Below are 26,635 nucleotides of genomic sequence, written 5' to 3' on the forward strand. Positions count from 1 at the left end.
TGAGTTTTAGAGGGGTTTGCATCATTATTGTAGCAACCTAATAACAAACTCTTGTAGATTAATAAAAATTAATTACCGGTAAAATAATACTAAATGCAAATATGTTTGTTCTTTATTGAATTAGGTGTTTATAGTTTAGAGTTTTGGTTTCTCTAAAACTGCACACATCTTCCCTCTAACCACATCTACATCACTGGTGCTGAGCAGGCCTGAGTAGGACGCACTTAGAGAAGAGATGTGAAAAGCCACAGCAGGTTCAGCAACACAGTGGTAGATGTCACCTTTGTAGCAGTGTTGGAGAGCCAGTATTTTGCATACACATCATCCAGGATTGAGAGCACAGCCTCCATGGCCTCCTCACAGGTGGGCTGGATCTGAGTTTCATGCAGAAGAAACCCCTCGGTACCATTGTCCCTCAGCTCAAATGTGTATGAGAAGGGGATCCCGATGTCTCGAGCCCAGTCTCTTGAAGACCCTGATGTGGGATCTGTAAATGAAAACATGAAGACACAAGTAGAAATCTCACTTGTAAAGGACAGATTTCCTAGGGAATAAGAGCTCAGTCAATATAAAAAGGGAGTGGTTTCATTAAGAGTTCCTGGAGACCTGTCTTCTCCATCTCCTGATGGGCTGCCCCTACACAGCAGGGACTGTGTCTTATTTAGCCCGTCTGCTCCCGTAATCTGGCCCTGCACCTGGCACATAGCAGAGGTTTGGTTGGAGCTTCTTAGCTGAATCAGAGTCTAGTTAATCTCATAGCAAAAGGCAAGAGTGAACTGATAGGAACAGAAGTAAAATGACCCACAAGAAAACTATGATGCAATATTACGTAGGTGGGATGCCAGAGGGCAGAGGAAGTGGTGGTTGGGGCTGGGAGAAGCAATACCTTCTTTTTGCAACTAAATTCTTTTCTTTTAGTTTCTTTCTCCAGGACTCATTCTGCTCTGCTTTCTTAGCTTGATGGAATTGAATTAACTGGCCAAGGGTCAGTGTACAATATCCATACTGTTAACTCCTGTGCTTTCTAACTTGCCAGCTCTTTTTAACTGGAGCCAGAGAGTCTCTGGTCTGAGACTGTATTTTTTTTTCTTTAGTTCATACTTTATCCCTAGAGAGTATAATTCTGGACTTGAAGAGGTTCCCTTTTATCCTTGGTCATTTTGATTTGTACAAATACCTGTTGATCCTAGGGGCTCTTGTATTCCTCTCCTGCCCACCTCACCACCCAAACTCCATTGATTTCTTTTGTGCCTTAGATACTACTGAGAAGGAAAAAAAAAGATACTTACATAAAATATCTGCACTCGATCCAACTCTATAATTGGTTCCATGCTTTGCTTTCAATGCATTGGCTGCCTTCTGTCCAACTCGAATCTGTAGGTGGGAAATGCAGAGACAGATATCTGGTGTTAAAAATAAATCCGACAATCCAAGCGTTTGGTATTTTGTCCAGATCGATCTGTAGAGTTTTAGATCATCTTTCCAACTTCCCATTGAACATAAACATCTGGGTAGCCTGTTGGTATCTCAGATTCAAATACTCACTTTCAATTTCATCATTTCTCCCACCAATAAGACTGTTCTGACTTTACTATTTCTGGCATTGCATGCTCCTTAACAAACACGGAAAATCCTGCAATATCTTTGACTCTCCTTCTCTCAGTTACCAACTTTCATTTCCAGTACCATGACCATATGTCAGGCTCATTACCTGAACTGGTCTGTTGCTTCTTCTAAAAAGTTTCTCTTTCTCTCATCAATCCTTATCCCAATTTATTCCACCTGGCTTCCAGATGAGTAGAGCTATGATCATGATCTTGCTGAAAAGCTCCTAATAACTCCAGATTGCTCACTGAATTAAGTACAAACGTCTTAGTCTAGTTTTTGAGATCCTCTACAGTATGGCCCTAACCCAGCTTTCCAACACCATCTTCTGGACGTCCACCCTAGAGTATAGTCAAACTCAAATTTCCCCTGGGTTCCTCAGTCTCTCTGCTTTTCCTCAGGATGTTCCCTCTATCTGGGATTTCTATCTGTTTAAATTCTACTCAACCTCAAAGGGCTGTCTGCGATGCCAACTTCTCCATAGAGATTTATCTGGTCACCCCAGCTGGATTTCATCTTTCCACACTTCAAATCTCCCACAGCCCTTTATCTACACCTCTCTTATGAGTCCTCTTATTTTTCTTTATAGATATTTGATGACATCTCTCATAAAAATTTCTGAGCTGGAAGGCACATTTGTCCCTGTACCCACCATGTCACCTTAGTTTACTGGAAATTCCTTAGAAACAGATGATTTCTAAGGTCTCGACCTTATTCCCTGAAGACCCTTTCCTGAGATCAGTTACTGAGGTCTGAGTCTATTGGCTGTGCTTACTGGCATTCTGACAAATCCTACTGCATAGATCTGTCCTCACTCAGACCCTCTAAGTATTCCCCATCCCAGATTCCTCCATGCTATATTCCACCCACCAAATGGTGCATCCCAATACTTCTTCTAGATTCTACAAAAACACCACCAATCCCTTGTCACTCCTGCCTGCACTATGATCCACCATTGTTTTAGTTGTGCTTATAGATGAATCAACTCTCCTGACTCTCACTAATGCTGGGCCTAGTTTGAGATGCTGACTCTCCTTTCCTGGCTCTGCACTGCCCAGATGAATGCCAAGATGTGATAGAGAAGTACTTGGGTGGAGTGAGGAAGAACCCAGGAAAATTCAAAAGGAAGAATGAAAAAGGGAGTCAGTGGTGGTGTTGGTGTTGGTGGTGGTGTGTTGTATGCAGCAGCTGTGGGCAACATCCTTTGGGAACTGGGGACTTTCTAGGTCTGGCTAAATTAAAAGAAAAATTTAAAAACATGTTAACCTGAGCATCTCTGCAAATGTTTCACCTTTTCTCTACTCACTACTGAGAATTCTACCTTTGCTCATGCACCTGCTCTCTTTCTCTCTCTCCCCCATGATTCTGAGTCTGCCCCAACTCCTAGGTTCGTGTTGCCTAGAACTCAGATAACGGGTAGGAAAGGCTGAAGATCTACAAGGTGTAAAGCTTGTTTAATCGCTTACAGTGTAGAAAGAAGAGAAACTTATAAGACGGAGGGGAGACTCAGAAAGAGATCTCTAGAGAGAAAAATGCAAGCAAGGAAATGAGCGTGAAGGGTGGAGAGGACACAAGGAGCCGCTGTGTGATGCAGGGGAGAGCAGGAGGCCTGGGGAAGCACCGCTGTGATTTTTACCAACGACATCCTTCCTGAGTTCCTTGAGAGTTGTCTAGCAGTGATATAAATTGTTTTCAATTATTTTTAATTCCTATGCGTGTCCTGTTTCTTTGAATGAAACTCCATATCATCTGATCCATGGTGGGCCTTACCTTTCACTTGGGATTCATGGATTAGCCCCAGGCTACATTTTCAATCCAAATGATTCCTTTCGTCCCCTCACCCTGAGCTTACCCCAGACAATCATTTCTTCTTTCCATTGCCAGCTTTATTTTATTCTCTATAGTTCCTTTTCCTCAAATCCTGGCTGTAGGGTAGGAAATAGTCTTCCCAGAAATAGTCTTCTCCCCCATCTTTACAGACAAAAAACCCAAAACTTTTGGACTTTATTTTTTTTTAAAGAATTTTCCATTAGTAATTACTATGGGAAAGCAGATAAGGGATGGATATATATATATATATATATATATATATATATATATATATATATATATAATTTATTTATACCATATATCATATTTAAAATATATATCATATAATAATATATATTTCGTATATATGTATATATATACATATATGTATATATATGTTTGTGTATATATATGTATATATATGTTTGTGTGTTTATATATATATATTTTGTGTGTGGGTGTGTATACACACATATATGAAATGATCCTCAGCTTATAAATCAGGTGATTTCCAAGAAGATGCTGTGGAATCCCCTGGACTTTTGACTTTAATTTCCGTCTCTAGGGTGGAGCTCTGAGTATACTTCTCTCTCCTGATGCTGTATTGCAAGGCCATAGAGATTCAATACTTCTGTGGCCCTTCTCAGGTTAAAAGTATTTCCTGGTAAAAATGATAAAAACTCCTTTGCCAGTAGAACATTATCATGTTCTACACTCTAAAGACCTCTATAGCCTGATGGGCAACTCCTTCTCCAGGCCTAGAGAAATGCCTGTAAGCATGTATTCACAGGCAGGTGTATGATTAAGGACCTGGCATGTGCAGGGAAGAACCAGAGCTTGGGATGTTATAAAGAGGTTTATATGAAAATAATTAAAGTGGAAATAATGGAAGCATGTAAAACATTAGAATTCTTAGAGTTATTCTCATTGCCAGAGCAGTTTAGAAAAGGAGCTATATATAGTAATGTTTCCCCTACATAGTGATTGCCAAGATGTCTGTCATGAAGTGTAATATTTATCATGATTTCCAAAAGTTTTTGGTTTTGTAAATACAGAGAGATTAATTGCTAGTCTTTGGTGATTATAAATAATGTTAGAAATGAAAATCTCTTTGGAGCAGTTGGCTTGATTCTGTGTCTTTGTTCAAAGCTTACCTACCCTGACAACATAAAAGCACCACTAAGTGGCTTCAATAAGGTTGAAGCATGATTGCTAATTTTTCACACTGAAAAACAAACTATGGAAAATTCTTAGATTAAACATTTATGTGAACTCTTCAGCACCTGGGACTGTAAGAGATACAAGAGAATTTTCCAATTTCTATGTTTAGTACTAAGGATTTGCTAGCATTCTTGTCTTAGAATTACCACCTCTAGTGCCAGCATGATTGCCCCAAGTCTCTCCTGACTTCTTATTAACTCTATAGCCTATGTCACTGGGATCTAACCAGATAACCTGTCAGTAACACAGGCTTTCTAACCTTTGAATATAGACCTTGCAAAATAGTCATGTAGTATCTGTCTTCCTGAGCCAAAAAAGAGAAGGAAGAAAAGTACTGGGGTATATAAATGCTGGTGGAAAGCCATTCCCACCAAAGATCTTTCTGTTGGTGAAGACCCCCTTCCCATTAAGGATCTATAATGTCTTTGGAGAGTCTCTTGGCTTTGTCACAACTCCTTTGAAGGAGAAAGTAGAAATCTACAACTAAAATCACAGAAACTGAGGATGTAGAAGTTTCTGAGCTTCTTGGCTGAAATCTCTGCTCTGCGTATTTCTTTATTGAAGAAACTTCTAGGGCTTCTCGATGAGGAAGAAATGGCACATAGTTGACTGGGACTCTAAATTATCATTGCTGCTAAAAGTTGCAAACCCTTTCTGAATAGAGAGAGACAGTGTAAGAATAATGGCACCAAGGTGGTCATGGGAGTCCAGCTGGGCCTCCACCTCCTGTCTATAGGGGTCTTCAAATATAGTTATCCCAAGGTCTCAGTTTCTACATCTCCAAAGTGAGATTATTTTGTTGTTATAAGGATCAACTGAGATAGTGGCTGTAAAATCCCTTTGTAAATAGTAAAGATATAGTCAAATGTGGGTTACTTCCACTGTCTACAAAATGACCGCAATACAAGTTTTCCTGGACCAAGGGAGGAAAAGTTATTGTACAAAAGGTTCTGGAGTATTGCTGGATATTTTTAACTGCTGGTGGAAGGGTTCCCTCCAATAAAAATCTGTAGTGGGTTTTCCTTTTGTATCCAGATCTTGTGTTTTATGGGTCATCTTCCAGTAAGAGAGGGTCAGGAAGAATAACATAACCAGCAGGCCTCTGAGATAAGGCTGTCTCACATCCATTCCAGCATTTGCACATAATGAGGGGCTTCTTAAACAGAAAATAACAAGCATTAGCAAGAACGTGGAGAAAGTGAACTCTATGCATTGTTGGTGGATACATAAAATGGTGCAGCCACTATGGAAAACCATCTAGTGTTTCCTCAAAAAGTTAAACATGGAATTATGTGATCTGGCAATTGTGCTTCTGAATATATATCCAAAAGATTTAAAAGCAGGGTCTTGAAGAGATATTTGCATACCCCATACTCATAGTAGCATTATTTTCAATATCTGAAAAGTGGAAGCAACCTAAGTGTCCATTGGTGGATAAATGGATAAGCAAAACATGACCTATACATATGATGAAATATAATTTGGCCTTAGAAAGAAAAGAAATTTTGACAACATCCTACAATACAGATGAACTCTGATGACATTATACTAAGTGAAATAAGCCAGCTATAAAAAGACAAATACTACATGACTCCATTTATATGAAGAATCTATGATAGTCAAACTCATAGAAACAGATAGTGGAATGGCAGTAGCCAGGGGCTGGTGGTAGAGGGAAACAGAGAGTTGTTGTTTAGTGGGCTTCAATTACACAAGATGAAAAAGTTCTGGCAATTGGTTGCACACCACTGCGAATACTTTGGTCTCTACAGTTAAAAAACGGTTAAGATGGTAGATTTTCTATTAAGTGTACTTTATCACAATTAGAAACTGAAAAAAAGAATTAAAAATAAAAATAGTAAATATTACAACAATTGTGTATGTGCCCTCCCTTTGTTTTGTGACTATTGTCCTTAGGTTTACAAAAGAGCAAAAAGTCCACTTCTTTTTTAGCAGTTCTGCCCACCAGGGCTTGGGTAAACTGCCTCAGAAAGGAACGTGGATAAAACACAAAAGAATTTCCCTGCACCAGCTCGCCTCTTGTTGATACTTGCCCTTACAGATATTCCCCGGCAAATGATGTAGAAAGAGTTTAAAAGAAAATAGAGAATTGTGTTTAGCAGAGAAGAGAGCAGATATTATTTAGCCATGTTATTTCAGATATGCCATATTCCACTAACAGCTGGCAAGTTCTTTAAAGCATGGTTCAAAAGCTGTAATTGCCGATTGGAGTTTCAAGAGAATTTACAGAAACGAAAGCTCGTTTCTGCAGATTATTAGCATAATCATCTCATTTATATTATAGGCGAATACCTAAGATGTCTCCCAACTTGACACTTTATGAAACAGGTAGTTAATTAATGTAGGTAAAGCAGCATTTAACCCAAAGCCTTCTCAGCAGGCATCTGGCAAGGAACGAAACACAGAAAAAAAGAAAATAAGGATGAGCAGAGAGAAGACGAGGGAGGCTGGAGGCTCCCTTGCAAAAGGAGACGAGGAAAAGGAAGCAGAGGGCCTCCTTGGGTTTCTCTGGAGACCACAGGGCTGTGCTGTGGGCTTACCAGTTCTTCGTGGTTACTTGGTTTATTTTTGGTGTAGCCATACGGAGTGAGGATGAGCTGCCCGTAAGAGTGGATGGTCAAGAAGCACAAAATGTCTTCCTTCTTGCTTTCTACAAAGCCGGAGACAGCTTTAGTCTCTGGTTCAGACACTGGTTCTGTCCCACAGAATGTTAAATCTTGGCAGTTTTTGGAAGCACCAATACCTGTGAAAGTACAAGAAACGACAAAGAAGCCTTCATGATCTCCATCTTGAAATGAATGAAGGCAAAGAGTCATCCTTGCTTGGGGCATCTGTGGGTGGTATCAAAACTTGACCTTGGTTGACTAAGTCAATCCCGAGTAAATTAGTCGGCTTGGGTAGTCACCGGGGATAATCAGGCAAGAAGCAACTCAGAAAGGCAGGAGGCCTGACATTAGGATTTAGAAACCAAGTCCATGGCCCAGGAGAGAGAGTGCAAAAATGAAATGGCATTTTGGTAATCTTTCACTTAAACCTGAGGTGGACTCTGAAACAAATGTTTGGGAATCAGTCTCCAAGTGCCTAAGTCTATTTCTGATAATTTTATTGGCCTAAGTCGCTCCTTCAGTGTCTTACTGGCTTAAGTCTCATTAGAGCTATTTTGCAAGGATGTAAGGAGTCCTCCTTATTAACAATAATAAAGCTCATTAATAAAACTCAATCAAGTTGAGCACCTCTTACATGCTCGGTCTGCACCCAGCCTCTCCTATGTAGCATCCCATTTAATCCTCATGGTGACCTTCTGATAAAGTGGGATTATGGTGACTCACATTTTACATAAGAGAAAATTAAAGCAGAAAGATGAAGTGATTTTTTTTTCCAAGACCACTCAGCTGCCAAGTCTGAATATTAACCCTTGCCATCTGGTGAGTGGTAATGCTCTTAACCATTCCTGCCTCTATCTGCTTCCAATTCTTTGGGCATACTGAGATTTGGAAACATAGAAGTGCCATAAGGAGAAGAAAATGTTTGCTTTGCTTATTGCTACCTCCCTGCTGTACAATAATCTCCAAGGATAATGCTCTGGGTTTTCTTTTCTTTAAGATGATCTAAATATCTTCAAACAAAGTGAAGAATTTTAGATATATTTGTACTGATCTAGGTCTGCTTTGTCCTTGTTTAGCTATCTGCACTTGAAGAGAGTCCTGTACATGAGTGTCAATGACTCTTACTATAGACATAATGTCAACTCTTGGAATAAAACTGGACAGAATGCTCAGAAAGCGGTACAAAATTTTAAAAAATGATATCTTTAGTAATTCACCTCACTCCTTGTTTCTCGCTTCTTTTCCCCCCCACCAATTCATCCAGTAGACATGTACTTACTACACCAGGACACATTGAAATTTCGATTGAGATCCGATCCAAAACATGTGCCATTATTGTGGGATGAACGGGATTTCCTCCAAAGACGATCCTGTAACAGAGGAACCAAAAAGGATGTTGCCATTCCAAGGCTTCATAAATCACAGTGTTAGTGGTGACAGGTGGTCCTTGAATGTGAAAAATGTTTCCTAGGATTATCTGGAAAAACTTGCTTTTAACATGGCGAAGCCTATGCATGTAATTTTTAGTCTGGAAGATGGACTAGCAACCCCCAATCATAGAAACATCTGTACAACCAAAAGCATGCAAATGTGTAAACAATCAAATTGGAGGAAGTAGTTTGGCTTTTTCCTCCGGAGCAGATCAGCTGCGCCTGTGGACGTGACCCGCTTACTCAGAGCAAATCTCCGAGTCATTTTTAAGGGCTGAGTGATACAGGATGAAAGGGAAATAGCTTGACAGATGGAAAAAGGCTGTTCCAGGTGTATCAGAGATGGTCTCTGCACGTTTCTGGAAGCAGATGACTGATGAGGGGAGATGGAGAGAAAGACAAGTTTCACCAGCCAAGCTCAGAGGGAGGGACTCAATTCACACAAAGGCAAGAAAGTCTGTTCCAGAGACAGAGACACCCCCCCCCCCCCGCCCCCAAGGGACTTTTGGGGAGGAGAGCAGAGGGAGGAAGAGTGCTCTCTAGAAAGAGGGAGTGACAAGCTTTAGAAACCTTGTCAGGACAGAGCTGTCTATGATCTCCACAAAAAGACTGCATGGGATGTTTGCCCCTCCATGAATGATCACATGGAGAAATATAGCTTTGTTTAGTTTTTATACATCATTTATTTCCTTAAGCCTCTAGTACTGATCTGAGGCAGATACAGGTTGGTACATAAGTTTTATATCCATATAATTCTAACTGAGTGATGGGAAATTCAAAAACATCATGAAGCTAGTCAAGGAGAAAATTGGACTAGAAAATTGGGAAGGTGTCAGAAACCAAGAAAATACCCTCCCTGCTAGACTTCAACTCCAAGAAGGCTGTAGGTTTCCTCAATCTTAAAATTGACTTTGACTCTTTGATTAAAAAAATGTTTAGCTGATTTTTAATCCCATGTGGTGTTTCTTTATTTACATGGGTACCATATATTTTTATAGCTAGAACAGGGGAGGTTGGAGTAGTGAGCCGAATGGAACTTTGGTTCATGAATGCATCCCAGGACCAACCCCGGGTACTCACAGTTGTCCACGAGTAGATGTAGCCATCTATGTTAAGAACTGGAAGCACATAGAAGTCCAGATTCCTAAGGAACCTGTTTATTCTTGGATTATCTTTATAGTTTTGCAGAATCTGGAAATTTAAGAGATAAACATTTGATTCTAAGAAGTTTTTTTTTTTCCTCACGATTTTCTGTGAATTTCAATTTATGACTGCATAGTACACCTCTACCCTCCAGTTCCCACCCTTCCTTAGTTATCTTATTCTTTATAGTTGTGGTTCTCAAACTTTATCATGCACCAGAATCACCTGGAGGACCTTGTAAAATAGATTGTCTGGCTTTATCTGTTTTCCTTTTTCCTCCCTCTCCTCCTGAGCTTCTGATTTACTAAATTTCAGATGAGCCAAGAATTTGTATTTTCAATAAGTTCCCATTGATGTTGATGCTGTTGGTTTGGAGGCCACATTTCAAGAAGTACTTCTGTGGGTTACTTTATTTCTATACATATATAAATAAATTGAAAAATTATATGTAATATTTTAAATATTATACATAACATAAATATATAATATTAAAAATATGTATTTATATTTGGGTTTCTGAAAATACTGACACAAAAAGTATCAGATTACTTTTAAAGGTTTCTTACTCCCCTAAAGGGAGGGATATAAATAATATACAAAAATTCATTGTGCTGAGTATTTTCCATATGCCAAATCTTTTAATCCACATGGCAAACCCACGAAATAGTCATTTCATACACCCTTGACAGGTGAAAAACTAGGGTTCCTAGTGTAGGAAATTTGTCCAATACTATTTAAAAGAGACAGGCCCAGGGTTCAAACTCATCTATGACTCCCAAAATGAATCATCTTTTATAGTTAGAAATGTATATCCTCCAATAAAAGTGACTTTGGATGTACTAGGAAAAAGATCAGGATACTAACTTTTCAGAAAAGCTACTCATTAACTCTCTTTCTTTATTTTTATTTTATTTTATTTTATGTTTTTGGTAGTGGTGCTGGGGATTGAACCCAGGGCCTTGTGCAAGCAAGGCAAGCACTCTACCAACTGAGCTGTATCCCTAGCCCCTAACTCTATTTCACTTGAGGTGAAGGATTAGTTTGGTGAAGAGTTTCATTGTTAACATGTGAAAGGAGCATGGATTCTAAGTTGCCAAGAAGTAATAGATGTTTTAAGAAGTATTTTACCATTAGGAAGAAACTAAACACACTTACTTCTTTCACAAACCACTGACAAAAAGCAGGGGCAATCCATTCTCTGGCATGAATTCCACAGTCCATCCAAATGATCTTCTTGGGGTTATCGGATGGTTGGCTGATCTGTGGAGGGGGAGAATCCATGCTCGATTACCCAATAGTCACTTATTATTGTAAGCCACTGTTACAGGGTGAAAAACTAGGGTTCATTCATGAACATGAACTAGGGTTCATGTTCATTCCCCTGCATTTCCCTTTCTTATTGCACTCTGGTTTCAAGAAGGTGACAACATCGTTTGTGGAGACATCCAACAATGTGACCCTTCTCCCTGCTACTCTTTTTCTCCTGCTTGTTGACTTCTTTGGTAGTTCTTCTCAGGACCATGCACACCCACCCAAAAAGTGGCCTTCTCCACACCCTAAGTTATTCCTTAATGATGGACAAACATATAAGTCCCCAAAGCCACAAGCCAAAAGGCTAAATTCCTATAAACCTTATGACAGTTTTATACATAGAGTTCATTCAGAGTAGCAAAATGCACAAGAGACAATGTTAAAGAATCAAAAGGAGTTTAAAATAAATCCCAATCTTACCCTTCCTGAAACTGTGAAGATATCAAATACACAGTCTCCTGAAACACTAATGGAATTCTCCTTTTGCTTGGAGATTCCTCCAGGCCCAGACAGCTCAACCTTCTTTCTTCTCTGCACGTTTGTTATTCTTGGATATAGTCCCGGTTCACTTCAGCAAGAAAGATGCCCTCCTTCTTCAGAGGAGTGGGCATATAGGAATTAAACTAGCAATCGTGGATTCTCCTTTGTGGAGAAAGGGCTGTAAATAGTCCCATGCTTTAACAGTCATATCTGTTTTACATTTGTTAGTGGCCTAGACCAGTGCTTTTTATTGAAAATCACTGGAAGCTGGGCTGGTGAAGGCTCTCTCCCTCCAGGAGATACTTAAAAATTGAGATAAATACATGGCTGGACCAATCATATTCAAATTCCTTAACCTCATCTATTTTTCAAAACTTCCATGGCAACTCCTAATTCACCTCCTAATTTGAAAAACTGCCCTATTTTATCAGAACATGTGTGTTAATTATAAGTTTACCTTTATTGCCTCCTTATTATATACTCCTTCTATGCTTATGACATGCCCTGGGAAGAGGATGTTGTGTCATGTTGTCTTAGTTCAGAGTTTGAGGGTCTATTGAAAATCAGGTTGGCAGGTGCACCATGCTTCCACATCACCAACTACTTCATCCCTGGATAAATTTTATTTCTGATATATATATATATATATATATATATATATATATATATATATATATATATATATATATATATATATATATATACACACACACACACACACATACACATACACACACACACAGTAGTTGTGACAACTCTCACTTTGGGGTTTTGCTTTGTAGATTGACATATCTGTACAAGATAAAAGCAGTAAAATAAATAACACTAAATAAATGCCAGACTATTTTGGTGGAGGTACCTGAAGAGTGGTCTTGGCCAGCAATATCAATGTCTCTGAGGTACTTGTTAGAAACACATTGTAGTTCTAAAACTCAAGTGTGCATCAGGATTAGCAGGGATTGTTAAAACACACATGGCTAGAATCCATCCGGAGAATATGCTTTTCTAGCCAATTCCCAGGTGATGCTGATGCTGTGAGTCCAAGGACCACCGTTTGAAAACCACTGGTTGGGTGCAGTGGTTGTTAACTCAGCTACAGATTGAAAATCACCTGGGGAGCTTTCAAAGCATGCCTGCCCCCATCCTGGAACAATAGGCCACCATCTCTGTAGGTGGCACCTAGGCAACAAATTATTCTGCAGTTTCCAGGTAATTGTAATGTGTAGCCAGGATAGAAAACCAGTGGTCCAGAACTGGGAGCCCAGAAGTCCTGGCCTTGTGGAAGAGTGGCTGTCTGATCCCAAGTAGTTTTCACCATGTCATATGCAAAAGGGGCAGGAGAACCTGGAGACCTGGTTGTTCCCCTGGCTGTGGAATTATTCAGCTGTGGGACCTTAAAAAAGTCACCTTGCTTCTCTTGATCTTTGTAACTTCAAATATAAAATGAAAGAACTAATAATGAAGATTGTCTGCAACTTGAAAATACTTTTATGAAAAAAAATTCTTTCTTTTTTTTAATAAAAAGAGAAAATACTTTAGAAAACATTTAAAATGCAGATGGCAAGTGAACTGGCTAAGGCAGAGGCATGTGTGGGAATGGCCACCTCTGGGGCCTGCTTCTTTTAGTCCTACCTCTCTAGCCCCACCCACATGATCAAGGCATACACATCAATATGTTTGGAATTTTAAAAGCCCAGTTTGGAGTGGAAAGGAAAATGACTTTCTGCTCTGCTCCTTTTAACTTCTCCCACATTTCTGATAGAGCCCTTCCTTAGTCTTCAACACGACCCTCAGATGGAGAAGGGGTTCTCCAAGGAAGGCCCTTCTGGCCCTTTCACTCACCTTCAGGTAATACATGGGCCTGTTCTCAAATGTCATTCCCAGGAGATGCTGTGTCACCACTTCTGCATGCTTCTCACTGATCTGGCTCATCCACAGATAGATCTGAAACAGCCCAGGAGGACCATGGCTATCAATAGGAAGAGACTTGATTGCCTCTAAGATAACCTTTTCTCTCACAAAGACATTGAACTATACACTGTTGTAAACAAAACAGAAAACTAAACCTGTGTACCATTTCTCTCCCACCTTTCCTTTTCTCTAAAACTCTACTCTGCCTACAAGTCTTAGGACACCCTGCTGAACTAACTTTATGAATAAGTAATTGAGAATTAACAATTTTAATAATCCACCAGGAACACTGAGAGACAACATATAACACAACCTTTTCACCATCATTAGAATTTGCTTTCCTGTGGCACATAGTCAAGCCAGAAATTTCGGGTTAAGCTTATCTGGTGGGTCCTTCTTCCATCTTTATGGATCCCAATGATTGTGGTTTGGATGTTGTTTGTGCTCCAAGGGTTCATGTGTATTGGAGACTTGATCCCCAGTATGGTGATGTGGGAGCTGGTGGAACTTTTAAGAGGTGTGACCTAGTGGGAAGTCATTAGGTTATTGGGAACTCTATCCTAAGAAGGGAAAACCATCCTCTGGAGGGAACTCTCTTGGGGATGAATGGTGACAAAAGCCTAAGCCTGACCCCTAGACTCTCTAGCTTCCTGTTTGATGATGTTATGTCTTCCTCCCACATATGATCCTGCCTTTGCCACCCACCATGAGCAGATGCAGCTAAACTAGAAACTGCACCATGCTCTTTGGACTTTTCAGGCTTAAAATTTATTTCAGCAAAATAAACTTCTTCTTTATAAAGTTAAGCCTATCTCCCTCAGCTATTTCATCATAGTAATGAAAAGCAGACTAATGCACCAACAATATCTTTTGCTATGTTCTAAGATTAGAAAGAAACCCTGTTATGCCCTTCCCCAAACATGTAAACTGAGGTTTCTAACTCCTTATTTTGACATGGATATTAACAAAGAAACCTCTCTTGTACATCCTTAAAACAATCATGACGTCCGGCTCCTCCCCCATGTAAAGCCCTTGCTCACCTCCTCCATGGGGTGGTACTTGTTGTAGGAATAGGTCTCCAGGTTCTTCCACGGACTCCCTGTCTTGTCCACAACCTGATTCCTGTGTTGTGCTAAGGATCTGCAAAGGGAAGAACACAGGATCAAACGCAGTGAAGAAAGAAGGATATTCTGAAGGTTAGAAAGTTGATCAGAAAGGTAGCAGAAATCAGTGTGCACAGGATTTGAAGTACAAAAACCAGTGTTGAATCCTGTCTCTGTGATTTACTAATTGTAAGATCTTGGGCAACCATTTAGCCACTCTGAGCTGTAATTTCTTTATCTATAGGGTGAGGACAATCATTTCAACCTGCAGGGAAGCTAGGATGATTCAATAAGACAGTGCAGATAAAACACACTTTTAAATTTGTAAAAGGAATAATAGCTAAGATTTATTGAACTCAAACTTTTTATGAGACATGCACTGTTCTAAGCAATTTAAATCTCATTTACTTCTAACACTCTGAGATAGATACTCTTATTATCTCTATTTCAGACATGAAGAAACTGAATCACCTGGAAAGTGTTATTGGGATTTAAACCTTAACAGTCTGACTAAAGAGCATGTAATATTAACCACTGTGCTCTATATAATGGTGAGAACTAATCTTTATGCAGTGGTTTATCTTTTCTTTAAGTAAACATTTTTAGAGCACTTTTAGGTTCACAGGAAAATTAAGTGGAAAGTACAGATGGTCCCATTCACCCCATTTTCTCACACATGCAAAACCTCCTGCCATTATGAGCATCCAACAACACAGTGGCACATTTGTTACAACCAATGAACATAAACTGACACATCATCACACAAAGTCCAAAGTTTATATCTGGGTTCATGCTTGTACATTCCACGGGTTTATACAAATGTTTGATGACACATATCAAGCATTATAGTTACATTTCCTCCATGTCTTCTCATGACTTGATTACTCATCTCTTTGTTGGGTCTGTATAATATTCCTTTACTTGCATGCACAATAATTTATTTAACTATTCATCTATCAAAAGGCATCTTGATTGCTTCCAAGTTTTTGGCAACTATTAATAAAGCTGTCATAAACATTCATGTGAAGGTTTTTGTGATGACATTTTTTGAATCATTTATTCACTTGAGTGAATACTAAGAAGTATAATTTCTGGATCATAGGGTAAAGTATGTTACGTTTTGTAAGGACCTAACTTCCAAAATTGCTGAAACCTTTTGCATTCCCACCAGTAATGAATGTGAGTTCTGGTTCCTCCACATCCTCAGTGACATTTGGTATTGTCAGTGTTTGGAATTTGGGTCACTTTAGTAGATATGCTATGGTATATCATTGTTGTCTTAATTTGAAATTCTCTACTGACAGATGATATAAAACATTTTTACATGCATTTAATTACCATCTCTATATTATCTTTGGTAATGTAACTCTTCAGATGTTTTTGTCCATTTTTAAAATCAGATTGGTCTTTTTTAAAATTGATGAGTTTTAAGAGTTCTTTGTATATTTTGTACCCAGGTTTTTTCTCAGATCTACCTTTCCTAAATATTTTCTCTGAGTTCATGGCTTGTCTTCTCATTGTCTTCACATTTGCTTTTGCAATGAAGCTCAGCTTTCATATATTGTACCTTTTCTGTTGTATCTATAATTTAATTTCCATACCCCAAATCATTTAGGTTTTACCCTAAGTTATCTTCTAGAGTTTTATGGTTTTGCATTTAAAATTTAAGCCTATGATACATTATTGAATTAATATCATAATTCACTCTTTTGTGTCTGGATGTCTAGTTATTATCCTGGTATTGTGTGTTGAATATTTTGCTCTGTTGTATTATCTTTGCTCCTTTGTCAAAGATAAGTTGGCTATATTTATGTGTGTCTATTTCTGAGTTCCCTGTTTTCTTCCACTGATTTGTCTATTCTTTTGCCAATACTCCAGTGTCTTGATTACTATAGCTTCATATTTAGTTTGGAAATCAGGTAGTGTCAGTTCTCTGACTTTATACTTCTCTTTCAACAATTTGTTAGCTATTCTGTGACTTGTATTTCTCCACATAAACTTTAGAATCAGTTTTTTAAAATATGTTTTAGCTGTTGATGGACTTTATTTGTTCATATGTAGTGCTGAGGATCGAACCCCAGTGCTTCACACAATCTAGGCAACCCCAACCCTAGAATCAGTTTGTTGATAACCACAAAATAACTTTCTGGAATTTTGATTGAGATTGCATTGACACTATAGATAAAGTTGTGAAGAAATGACATCTTGACAATTTTTCTCATTTATGAGCATAGAATATGCCTCTATGTATTTTGGTTCTTCTCTGACTTGTTTCATAAGAATTTTATAGGTATGCTGGGTTTGCTAGATTTATGCCTAAGCATTTCAGTTGGCAGGCATTAACATAAGTGATAACATGTTTTCTTTTTATTTAAAATTACCTATTCATTGCTTAGTACATAGGAAATCAATTGATTTTCCTATGTTAACCTCATATCCAGCAACTTTGCTATAATCACTTATTTGTTTTGGGAGGTGTTTTGGTTCCTGATTCCGATTTTCTACACACACAATCATGTCATTTGCAAACAAGAACAGTTTTATTTCTTCCTTTCTAATATGTATACCTTTTATTTCTTTTTCTTGTCTCATTTCATTAGCTAAGGCCTTCCATCAGAATTTTGGAAAACATTTGTGAGGACAAATGTCCTTTTATTGACTGTTCTTAACGGGCACACTCTAATTTTTCACCATTAATTATGATGTTAGCTACAGGGTTTTTATGTTCTCTATGTATCTTTTATGTTCTTAATTATATACTATGAGTAAATATGTTCTCTTAGTGTGCTAGTTGAAGTTGTTCTTTTTATATCATAAATGAGTATCAGATTTTGTCAAATACTTTTTCTACATCTATCAATATGATCGTGTGATTTTCTTTCGTTAGCCTGTAGTTGTAGTGGATAACATTAATTGATTTTTGAATGTTAAAGCAGACTTGCATAACTGGTATAAATTCCATTTGGTCATGGTATGTAATTCTTTTTATATATAACTATATTGAATTTTCCAAGGTGCTTATATCTATGTTTATGAGAGATTTTGTTCTGTAGTTTTCTTTCCTTGTAATGTCTTTGTCTGATTTTGGTTTTAGGGTATTTCTGGCCTCATAGAATGGATTAGGAAGTATTCTTTGGGCTTCTAACTTCTAAAAGGATTATGGAGAATTGGTATAACTTCTTCTTTAAATATTTGGGAGAATTCACCAGTGTACCCATCTGGGTGTGATACTTTCTGTGATGCTTTCTGTTTGAGAGGGTTATTGATCATATATTCATTGTCTTTAATAGATATAGGCTTGTTCCAACTATCTACTTGTGATTTATCTTTTAGCAGTTTAATAAGACCATACAGTTCCTCCTCTGTACCAGATATTGCATTAAAAATTCCTATGGCCCTCTGAAGTGTTATTATTTAGATTCTACAAGTAAGACCAGAAGAAATTAAGTCACTTGCAAAGAGTCACAGAGCCAGTAAGTCATACAATTATTAGTCTCTCTCTAAACCACACAAACATTTGATGAATGTTTTAGATCCTAGCCAAAAAGCTTTGTTTAAGCAAAAAACTGGGTTCTGATTTCATTGTGAAAGCATACTGTTAATTCATTTGCCCAGTAAATGATTACTATGGCAAGGGAACAGGGGTGTGAGTTTTTGATGATGCTGTGGTGCAAATTTTGTACATTATCCTGAATTGCAAGAGAATGTGTCAGAGATCTAATGAGCTAATATTTCAATAAATTTTATCTGTTTTTCCACTTTCAAAAAAGGAGAAACTTTTATGGTGTTGTCCCTTCTTTATCTCTAAGTTTTCATTTCTTTTTTTTTTTAATTTTTTATTGTTGGTTGTTCGTAAGCAGCACTGCTGTGCAAGTGTCTCCAGGGACCTTGTTTCCTGGCAAGAATGACAGGCAGAACAACCAGGGTGAGGAACCAGGTTCAAGAAGAGGCTAGAAAGATGGCATTCATTTGCTTCATTTCCTCTTCTCCCCATTCTGAAAAGGGTTAAAAGTATTTTCTAGTGACATCTAAACAGGGATACTTATTGTTCTCTTTGTAGTTAAAATCAAAAGTAGCCAATTTAGAAATGGGCTAGTAGACATTTCAACTGATATTTTAGGGTGTAATACAAAGTAGTTGAGCCTATGTATTAAAGTCTTAAGAAAAAAAAGAACATAAAAATGATAGTATTTGCAGTCAAGATCAAAAGGTTGTTATTAAAGTTAAATGAGTCATATAGACAGATATATAGATATAGATACATAGATATCAAGTTCTGAAAACAGTTCTAGTAAAATGTTGGTGGTTGTTGTTATTGGCTAAGCCTGAGTTTGGAATTCTCCCTTTCCTGACTTTTATGTACCTTGAGCGACATTTAATTGGTAATCAGGTACTTGTTTATTACATCTCCTATCTTGTTATTTAATAGCTAAATTAGTTTTGCTTTTCAAAGTAGATTTTAAAATGCAAGAAAGAAATCTTCTATTACTACTACCAATTACTACTTTCATATAAAGTAATAAGAAGACCTACCCATTGGTCGTTGAATGGATAAATTGGATGATATAAAGCACTTTGACCAGCACCCTGCATATGGTGCTCAGTAAGAGTTAACTAATGTTATTGTAAAGTATATTTTCTGATTAGTTAGTAGACATAAAATGTGCATTTAAATTACATTTAATTGTAATTGAATTTTTATAAATTTGAAACACACTAGGGGGTATATGTATTCTTCCTTCTAAAATGATATCTTTTAGAACAATCAGTGTCAACATATTATTTGAATCTATACATATATGTGTGTGTGTGAATAATAAACATTAGAAATGATTTTATGAATAATATGAATAAGCACTTTGCTCCTCAACTATTACAATTTAAATAATATTTGTTTCTTTTAATCTTTTAAAATTTATTTTCATTGTTTTAGCTAATCATTTAGATAATCCAATCTCTTGATATTTTCACTTGGGAAAGCTAAATATTCATTCCAACAGTGTAATTAAACATTTACAATTTTGAGGACAAAGAGCTTTTGTTAAATTCAAATTATTATTTTAAGTACTATTAATAATTAAGAATAATTAATGCAACTCCAAGTTTAAAGTAATGAAATTCTGTGGAGAAATCAATTTCCATTAGAGTAGTTAGTTGTGGTACATAATACTAAATGAACTAGGTAAAAAAAATAAAATATAATTTATCTATTTGTTGTACTTAGATAAAGGTTAGAATTTGTGTTTCAGTTAATTATATCAAATATTTTGTAGCTTGACATAGTTTAAGAATAATACTAATTAGATGGCTAAATTATTCTTAGTAAAATTTTTATTTTTAATAGCATTGCATGTAAATGTGTTTTTTGCTTTGTTTCAAATTATTGTGTCCTAAAATTTATAAGCAATTGATTTCATAGAAATTTTGTGTTAATTGTTAAACATGGATTAATTTATTTCATCCCTATAAGAATCCTTTGAGAAGATGCTGTTATTTTCTCATTTTACAAATAAAGAAATGAAACTTGAACCTGGTTCCTCACCCTGGTTGTTCTGCCTGTCATTCTTGCCAGGAAACAAGGTCCCTGGAGACACTTGCACAGCAGTGCTGCTTACGAGGGTGGTAACTGTTCTTGGTTCCTTCACAGAGTTGAGCAGTCGTCTGGGGTTTGTCTTATCACAGTCATCTGCTCAGTGGAGTGGGAAAGGGAGTGTGGTCCTCCCTAGGTTCCCCAGGTAGATTAGTTCCAGGAACACCCCCTGCCCTAAGATGTTCAAGTCCCTTAGATCAAATGTTGTGGTATTTGCATAATACTTACAAACATCCTCCTGTGTATACTTCGAGTAATTTCTAGATTACTTATAATACCTAATGCTGTATAAACAATTTTTATACTGCGTTGTTTGGGGAATTATAATAAGAAAAGAAGTCTGCAAATAGACACAATTCTTTTCCCAAATATTTTCAATCTGTAGTTGGCTGTATTGGTATATGTGAAATCCACAGATAGGGAAGGCTAATGATACACTAAAAAGCAGGATTACACTTGCAGGATTTTTGTTTCAAGTGGGCTGAGATCCCCTGGAAATGTCACAACACAGAGTGGAATAAATTAAAGCAGAGGAAGCCCTCAAGCACCAACATTTGGCTGTCCCCAGCTAATATTCACGACATGTGAGTGTGTTGTTTTCTAAACTCAGCATTGAATGACTGGGTCCATCTAATATGCCAGAAACATAACGGGCTGGGATTTGGGTGAAAACCACTAATATTAAAAGTGCTTATCATTTTTATTCAAAACTAAAACAATACTTAAATCCCAGAAACTCTAATACTTAGTTCAAGTGAATGTTTAAGCCATTTACTTACAAAGGCTGTTCCCTGTTTCTAGGCAATTTCTTGGCTAATGCATAATACATGTAGGAAGGAGAAGAAAAAGCAGGCTAATCCCCCAAATTATCACTAGTCTCTTCTCACCAAGCAAATGAAAAGATTATTGTACTTTGTGTATTCTTTTTGAACAGAAATTCATAAAATGTTTAACAGAGAAAATGATCCTTTGGGGTGCATTATTAATAAATGCTACAGATCAAAGATTGCTTGAATAAAATTTTCAGTGGAATTTATAAAGAGGCTGAAAATAATGAATATTGAGGCAAATTTTGTGTTTTAAATACTTAGCAAAGAAACAGTCATATGAATATTTCATGCAGCAATATATTTCCAATTTTTACTTTCCTGCTTACAAATTTAACATACCTTACGTATATGTTATAAATAATAGTAGAAAAATAGATAAAAGAAGAAAGGAATAATCTCAATAATTCTACCTCCTTGAGTGAATCCCTGTTGATATTTTGACATATTTCCTTCCCGTCTTGCATATATTTATAGCAAGTTAGATCTCTTTGTATGATTTTGAATTTACTGTTTTTAATTCCATTTCTTACCAGAGACATTTCCTTGAACCAATGAAAACTCTTTTTAAGCATTATTTTTAATGACTGCATAATATTTTACAATTAATATATTTTACATAGTATCATTTATTTCAATATTTTCTCTGTGCTAGATTAAACTATTTCTTTTGGGGGAGTAGTCATTATAAATAATTATGCAGCTAATAACTTCTTGTATAAATATTTATTCTCATTTCTGATTATTCCCTTGTCAAAGAGGAAAAACATTTTTAAGCTATTTGATTCATATGGCTAAATCCTAAATGATTTTATAGATGCAGACTTTTTAGGGAAAGTATGAAATATATATAAACAAGTATAAGCTTGTAATATCTATTAGTTTTAGACTATCATTGTACATATTGTAGTGAATAGAGAGTTTTGAAACTTGCAGCTAACCTATAGGTTTTGAGTTGGTAAAAGTAACATGAAGGTGAAGATTATTTTATATCAGCAAATAATAACAAAAATAAAAATACTCAATAAGGACAAAGTCAAAAAGATTTGAAATATCTTCACTGAATGCAATCAAAGGAGTTGTCCAGTGGACACCCTGTGTTCTATGTTCTTCTGCCTGAGCCTAATCGCTAATTGACTTGGACATGCCAATATTTTTCTTTAAATGAAAGTATTATGTATTTCATTATGTAATATTTTCAAAGTAAAAACTAGTGGAAGAAAGGGGAAAAAATCACCCAAAATAATAATTACCATTTTGGCATATATTTTTAAGTATTTAATTTTATTTTGTACTTTATATCTTTTCTTTAGCATAAAACATAAATTTTCTCATGCTATTAATTTTTTAAATATTATTTTTGAGTGGAATGAATAATATTTCAGTGTCATATATCATACATCAGCATTTATATAACCATTATATGGGACATTTAGGTAATTTTCAAATACTATAATCTTTATATTAAAATAAAGCTGCATCTCCATGTGTAAAACTCTTTCCATATTTTAGTTGATTTCCTCAGTATAGATTTCCAGACATAGGGACATTACGTCAAAAGATGTATGTTTTAAGGTTCTTGATATCTTTAAGCAGGCTAATTTTTTCATATTTTCCTTGTGAAAGAAATAAGAGTCTTGGTCTTGAATTATGGATAAAAAATCTCAGAAAGGAAGGTAAATGCACTATATATATGAAAGCAAGTCAACTAATGTAAGAACTGAGACAGAAATGTGTATACAGGTTTTTGGCCTCACATACATCCTGAACTCTCTTTATATATATTCTAAATCAGTCTGTCTGAGGTCACCCATGTGGGGCAAAACTCAGGGTGGGTTTCTCTGCTCTGTGAGAACAAGTTTGTTGCAAGATTACTTTAATCATGAATCATGGATAGTTCATGAACCACACATAGTTCATGAAATATGGCAAAGGAGGGAAATAATGAGCTATGTATGAATAAGGGAAAATATACTTTATTAATGAAACCACACACACACAGAGAGAGAGAGAGAGAGAGAGAGAGAGAGAGAGAGAGATTAACATTTGTTATATATTTAGAGAAGTTATGATCCCTTAAGAATAGGCAAAGCACCAAAAATGGGCAAATGACATGAATGGCAAATAGAGTTTAAAAAACTGAGTAATGAATAAGACAAAGTATTTCACCTGATTAAAATCAACAAAGTACAAAGAAAGTCAATAGTGGATATTTTTCACTTTGACCCAGTGATTTCACTTTTTATAACTTATATTAGGAAAATAAAAATTTGGAAAAGAAACAATTATTTAGCTGGTTACTCAGCATGGCATTATTTGTAAAAATGAGAAGACAGAAATTAATGAGAAAACAGCAATTGCAGAAGGTTTTATTAAATTAATTACAAATACCATAGGAAAATCTTTTCAAAGGAATTTAACTGAAAAATTTCAGTAATAGTGCCATAAACATAATTAGGTATCTATCTATCCAAAATATTAACAGTAATTATTCCAGGTGAAATTATTTGATAATTTTAAACACTTTTCTTAATAATTAGAATAATGTGATTTACCAGTTGAGAAACTATGAAAATAAGAGAAGTAGAATTTTTATTATAATTTCCTCTCTCCAATCATAAAACATGAGATAGCTGTTGGTGTTTGTCATAAATTGTTCTAGGAAATGTTTGTGAGATATTTCTTTAGTAAAAAATTATTAGAGTAATATTCCATGATAGAACCCCATAATCACTGTTATTTTGGTGGTGCACATATATCAGAAGTGGGAAGAATCTAGCTGCACAGATTTTGAAAAAAAATTTCCATTTAGACAATCTAAATCATAAAAGTCCCTCTTCCCACTTCACACTCACCTATCATATCCCAGCCCCCTAGGAACCAGCATCCCCAAAAGGTAAAGGGTCCCAAGTAGTGGCTTCATTCTTCTGTAGACAGAGCTAGAGAATCCTGGGCCTCTATTTCTGGTCAGTAACTCAATGTCTCTGAGAATGCATCAAGCAAGACCTTGGCTCACAGACAAGATAAGATAAGTCAGTCAATGGATGCCTCAGCAGAAACAATTGAGCAATTGCTTCATTAACTCCATCATGTCCTCAAACACATTTTTGAACCGTGGAAAACACTTTACCACTTTACATCTCATTTCTCCTCTAGAAGCCAATTTATACAAGCTCTTGATTCTACCAGACCCCAAAGTAAATTTCCTCAGCATTTATGTAACCCAATATGGGACAAATAAAGTCCCATCTGTGTTTCTAAGAATCCCTGTGGCCTGTGCTCAGGAGCCACTACTACTGCTTCTCCTTCCATGCAGGCCTGCTGGGCCCAGGAGATGGAGTGTCTTTTACTCTTATCATGGTGGGCATGGTCATTTATTCAGAATCCACTCCTTCTCACAATCTAAGGCTTGTTCAGGATCAAGTGCCTTCTCGTGTTCTGATGGACCACTTCTTGTGCAAACCCAGGTCTCTCCAGTTGTGAACAGTGAAAACAGTTTAAATTCCTTAGGTGATTTCCCCCACCTTTGTCTCACATAAAGGACTCTATTAATAGACACCACACTGTGTTTTCTGACATGCCTAAGTCTCAAACCAATGACCAGTAAAAGCCAAGTCAGTTTGCAGCTAAAGATCTACATGAGCAAGATCAACCTGAATACAGAACAGGTAGAGGATTTAAATGAAGTCCTTTGCCACCTAGAATCCCACTGTGCCCCAGAACTCAAGTGAAGAAAGGACTTCAAGAAAGTGAGAATTATTTGCGGGGTCAAATGCTAAAAAGTGGAGTCAGACAAAGTCCTAGAACTAACTCCATTAGGTGTCCTGGAGACCTTGATTAGAGCTATTTCAGTAAACACGCCACAGGGGCAAAAGCCTGACTGGAGCTGGTTACAGAAGGAAAGGGGAGTAAGAAGGTGAAGGCAGTAACTCCGAATAGCTTACCTAAGACCAAGCTCCCCAACGGAAGCTGCACTCTTCCGATCTTCCATCATCTTCTTAGGATATAGTTAATTTAGCAATCTCAAATTTAAACCTTGATGTTCTGAACAAGGAGTAAAATGCACTCCCCACAGCACCCTTCCCCTCATGAAGGCATCTGAGTGGTACTAATTCTGTAGCAAGGGTTTTAATGGAGCGTCAGTTCCACAGAAAGGAGTAGGACCTAAGTTTGAGGGTGCCTTCTTTTCATTTCCTGCTCATTAGAATAGGAACTCAAGATGGACTCGTGGCAGAAGGATGCATGGATAGTCTAAATAAAAGGCAAGGTTACCATAACACCTCCAACAAATGCCCTTCCATACAGTCATTATGAGACAAAGGAACAAAAATAAAAATACATGAAATGCACAGTCAAATAATACATATAAATGGTCAGCAGGAAACTGCAAATAATTTTTAAAATGTGTTGTGAGGACATTGGCATTACTACATGGGGTTTTTCCTAACAGCCACTGATAATTGGATTTTCCTCAATCCCCATGTCCAATTTCAGTGTAATATGTGGTCTCCTGCCAACCCCACTGGCCAAAGATTATCTTTCTATAACCTTATGGAATGTAAGCAGTAACCCAGAACACTGGGGCCAATGAACTGTAACCATGGGCTCCTCGCTAACAAGGGTGAATTATTATCACATCTTTCCTGGTGATTAGATTATTCCTTATCGTTGTGTTTTATAGCTTTCTAGTTAGTCATCTCAATACAATTTATTCACAATAATAGTGTTTTTTATTATTGCTGTTTTATAGTTCCTATAGCTATAAAATTTATTTTCAACTCTATTATTACAATATTCAACTACTAATGGAATTCTTGTTTTTATTTGATTGTGTTTTAAAGCCGTAACAATAAAATTTACTCCCAAAAATATTACTGCAAGTTTTATGCTCTTTAAACTATTTGATAGAATGCCTCTAAACACATGTGGTTCTTTAAGCCACACGAGAGAAAGCCTGCCAAAATATAAACATCATTCTAGGAAAAAAAAAAAGGTGGGGGGGGAAGAATTGGTCCCTATTGTGGTGAGACTGTGTTCTTTGATATCTAAGTAATGGACTGAAAGAAATGAAAGGACCTTAGAGATCTTTAGAGGAAGATTAGATTCTAATTGGCAGAAATATTTATTTTTTCAAAAACAACTTCTTCCTAATATTTGCCAATTCCTACACATTTCCACTATCTTCATCCTCCCAAGTAATGTGCTCTCAAAATAATACCCCTGATTTCTCCAGACTCAAAGTTGCATGGCTGGTTGCCATATTAGTTGGAGAGAGGCTGCTATGAGATATTACCAAAGGCCAGGGTCATTTGGAAGGTAAACAACTTCAGGGACTTAAGAACTGGAAGGCACACAGCCAAATCAGTTCACTGCCTCTGCTGCTCCTTAGTTGCTGGCATTGACCCTGAACACAAGGACATTGCAATAAACCTCATCACCTGCTGTGTAGGTTTTATGCCTGGAACACTGAATCACAGGGTCTAAAACCTGAATTATAATCCATCTAGGAGAGCAAAGTACTAGTAGGATTCAAGCAAGAGGTATGTCAGACTAGCAGCAATTAAGGTATAATTAAGGG

The 26,635-nt window shown here is 36.9% G+C and overlaps 1 protein-coding gene across 1 annotated transcript; it reads right to left on the reverse strand.

Annotated features, from left to right (window-relative positions):
* Window positions 1-224: 224 nt before the first annotated feature.
* Cpo (carboxypeptidase O) lies at window positions 225-23,980 on the reverse strand. Its single transcript, XM_027942059.3, has 9 exons — window positions 23,913-23,980; window positions 14,578-14,677; window positions 13,469-13,570; window positions 10,991-11,095; window positions 9,773-9,883; window positions 8,542-8,632; window positions 7,197-7,399; window positions 1,290-1,374; window positions 225-487 (listed from the first exon to the last, which is right to left on the reverse strand). Exons 1-9 carry the CDS (start codon window positions 23,978-23,980, stop codon window positions 225-227), a joined length of 1,128 nt encoding a protein of 375 aa, XP_027797860.2.
* Between the last annotated feature and the right edge of the window lie 2,655 nt (window positions 23,981-26,635).

Source organism: Marmota flaviventris, chromosome 11 (assembly GCF_047511675.1).
Source record: "Marmota flaviventris isolate mMarFla1 chromosome 11, mMarFla1.hap1, whole genome shotgun sequence".
NCBI classification, from domain to species: Eukaryota; Metazoa; Chordata; class Mammalia; order Rodentia; family Sciuridae; genus Marmota; species Marmota flaviventris.

Coding starts and splice junctions, on each gene's coding strand:
- Cpo (XM_027942059.3), bottom strand. CDS start 23,980: ATGAAGCCACTACTTGGGACCCTTTACCTTTTGGGGATGCTGGTTCCT. Junction 13,571..14,577: donor AGTACCACCCCATGGAGGAG/GTGAGCAAGGGC, acceptor GGGCTGTTTCAG/ATCTATCTGTGGATGAGCCA. Junction 1,375..7,196: donor CAAGTAACCACGAAGAACTG/GTAAGCCCACAG, acceptor TCCCACCTACAG/ATTCGAGTTGGACAGAAGGC.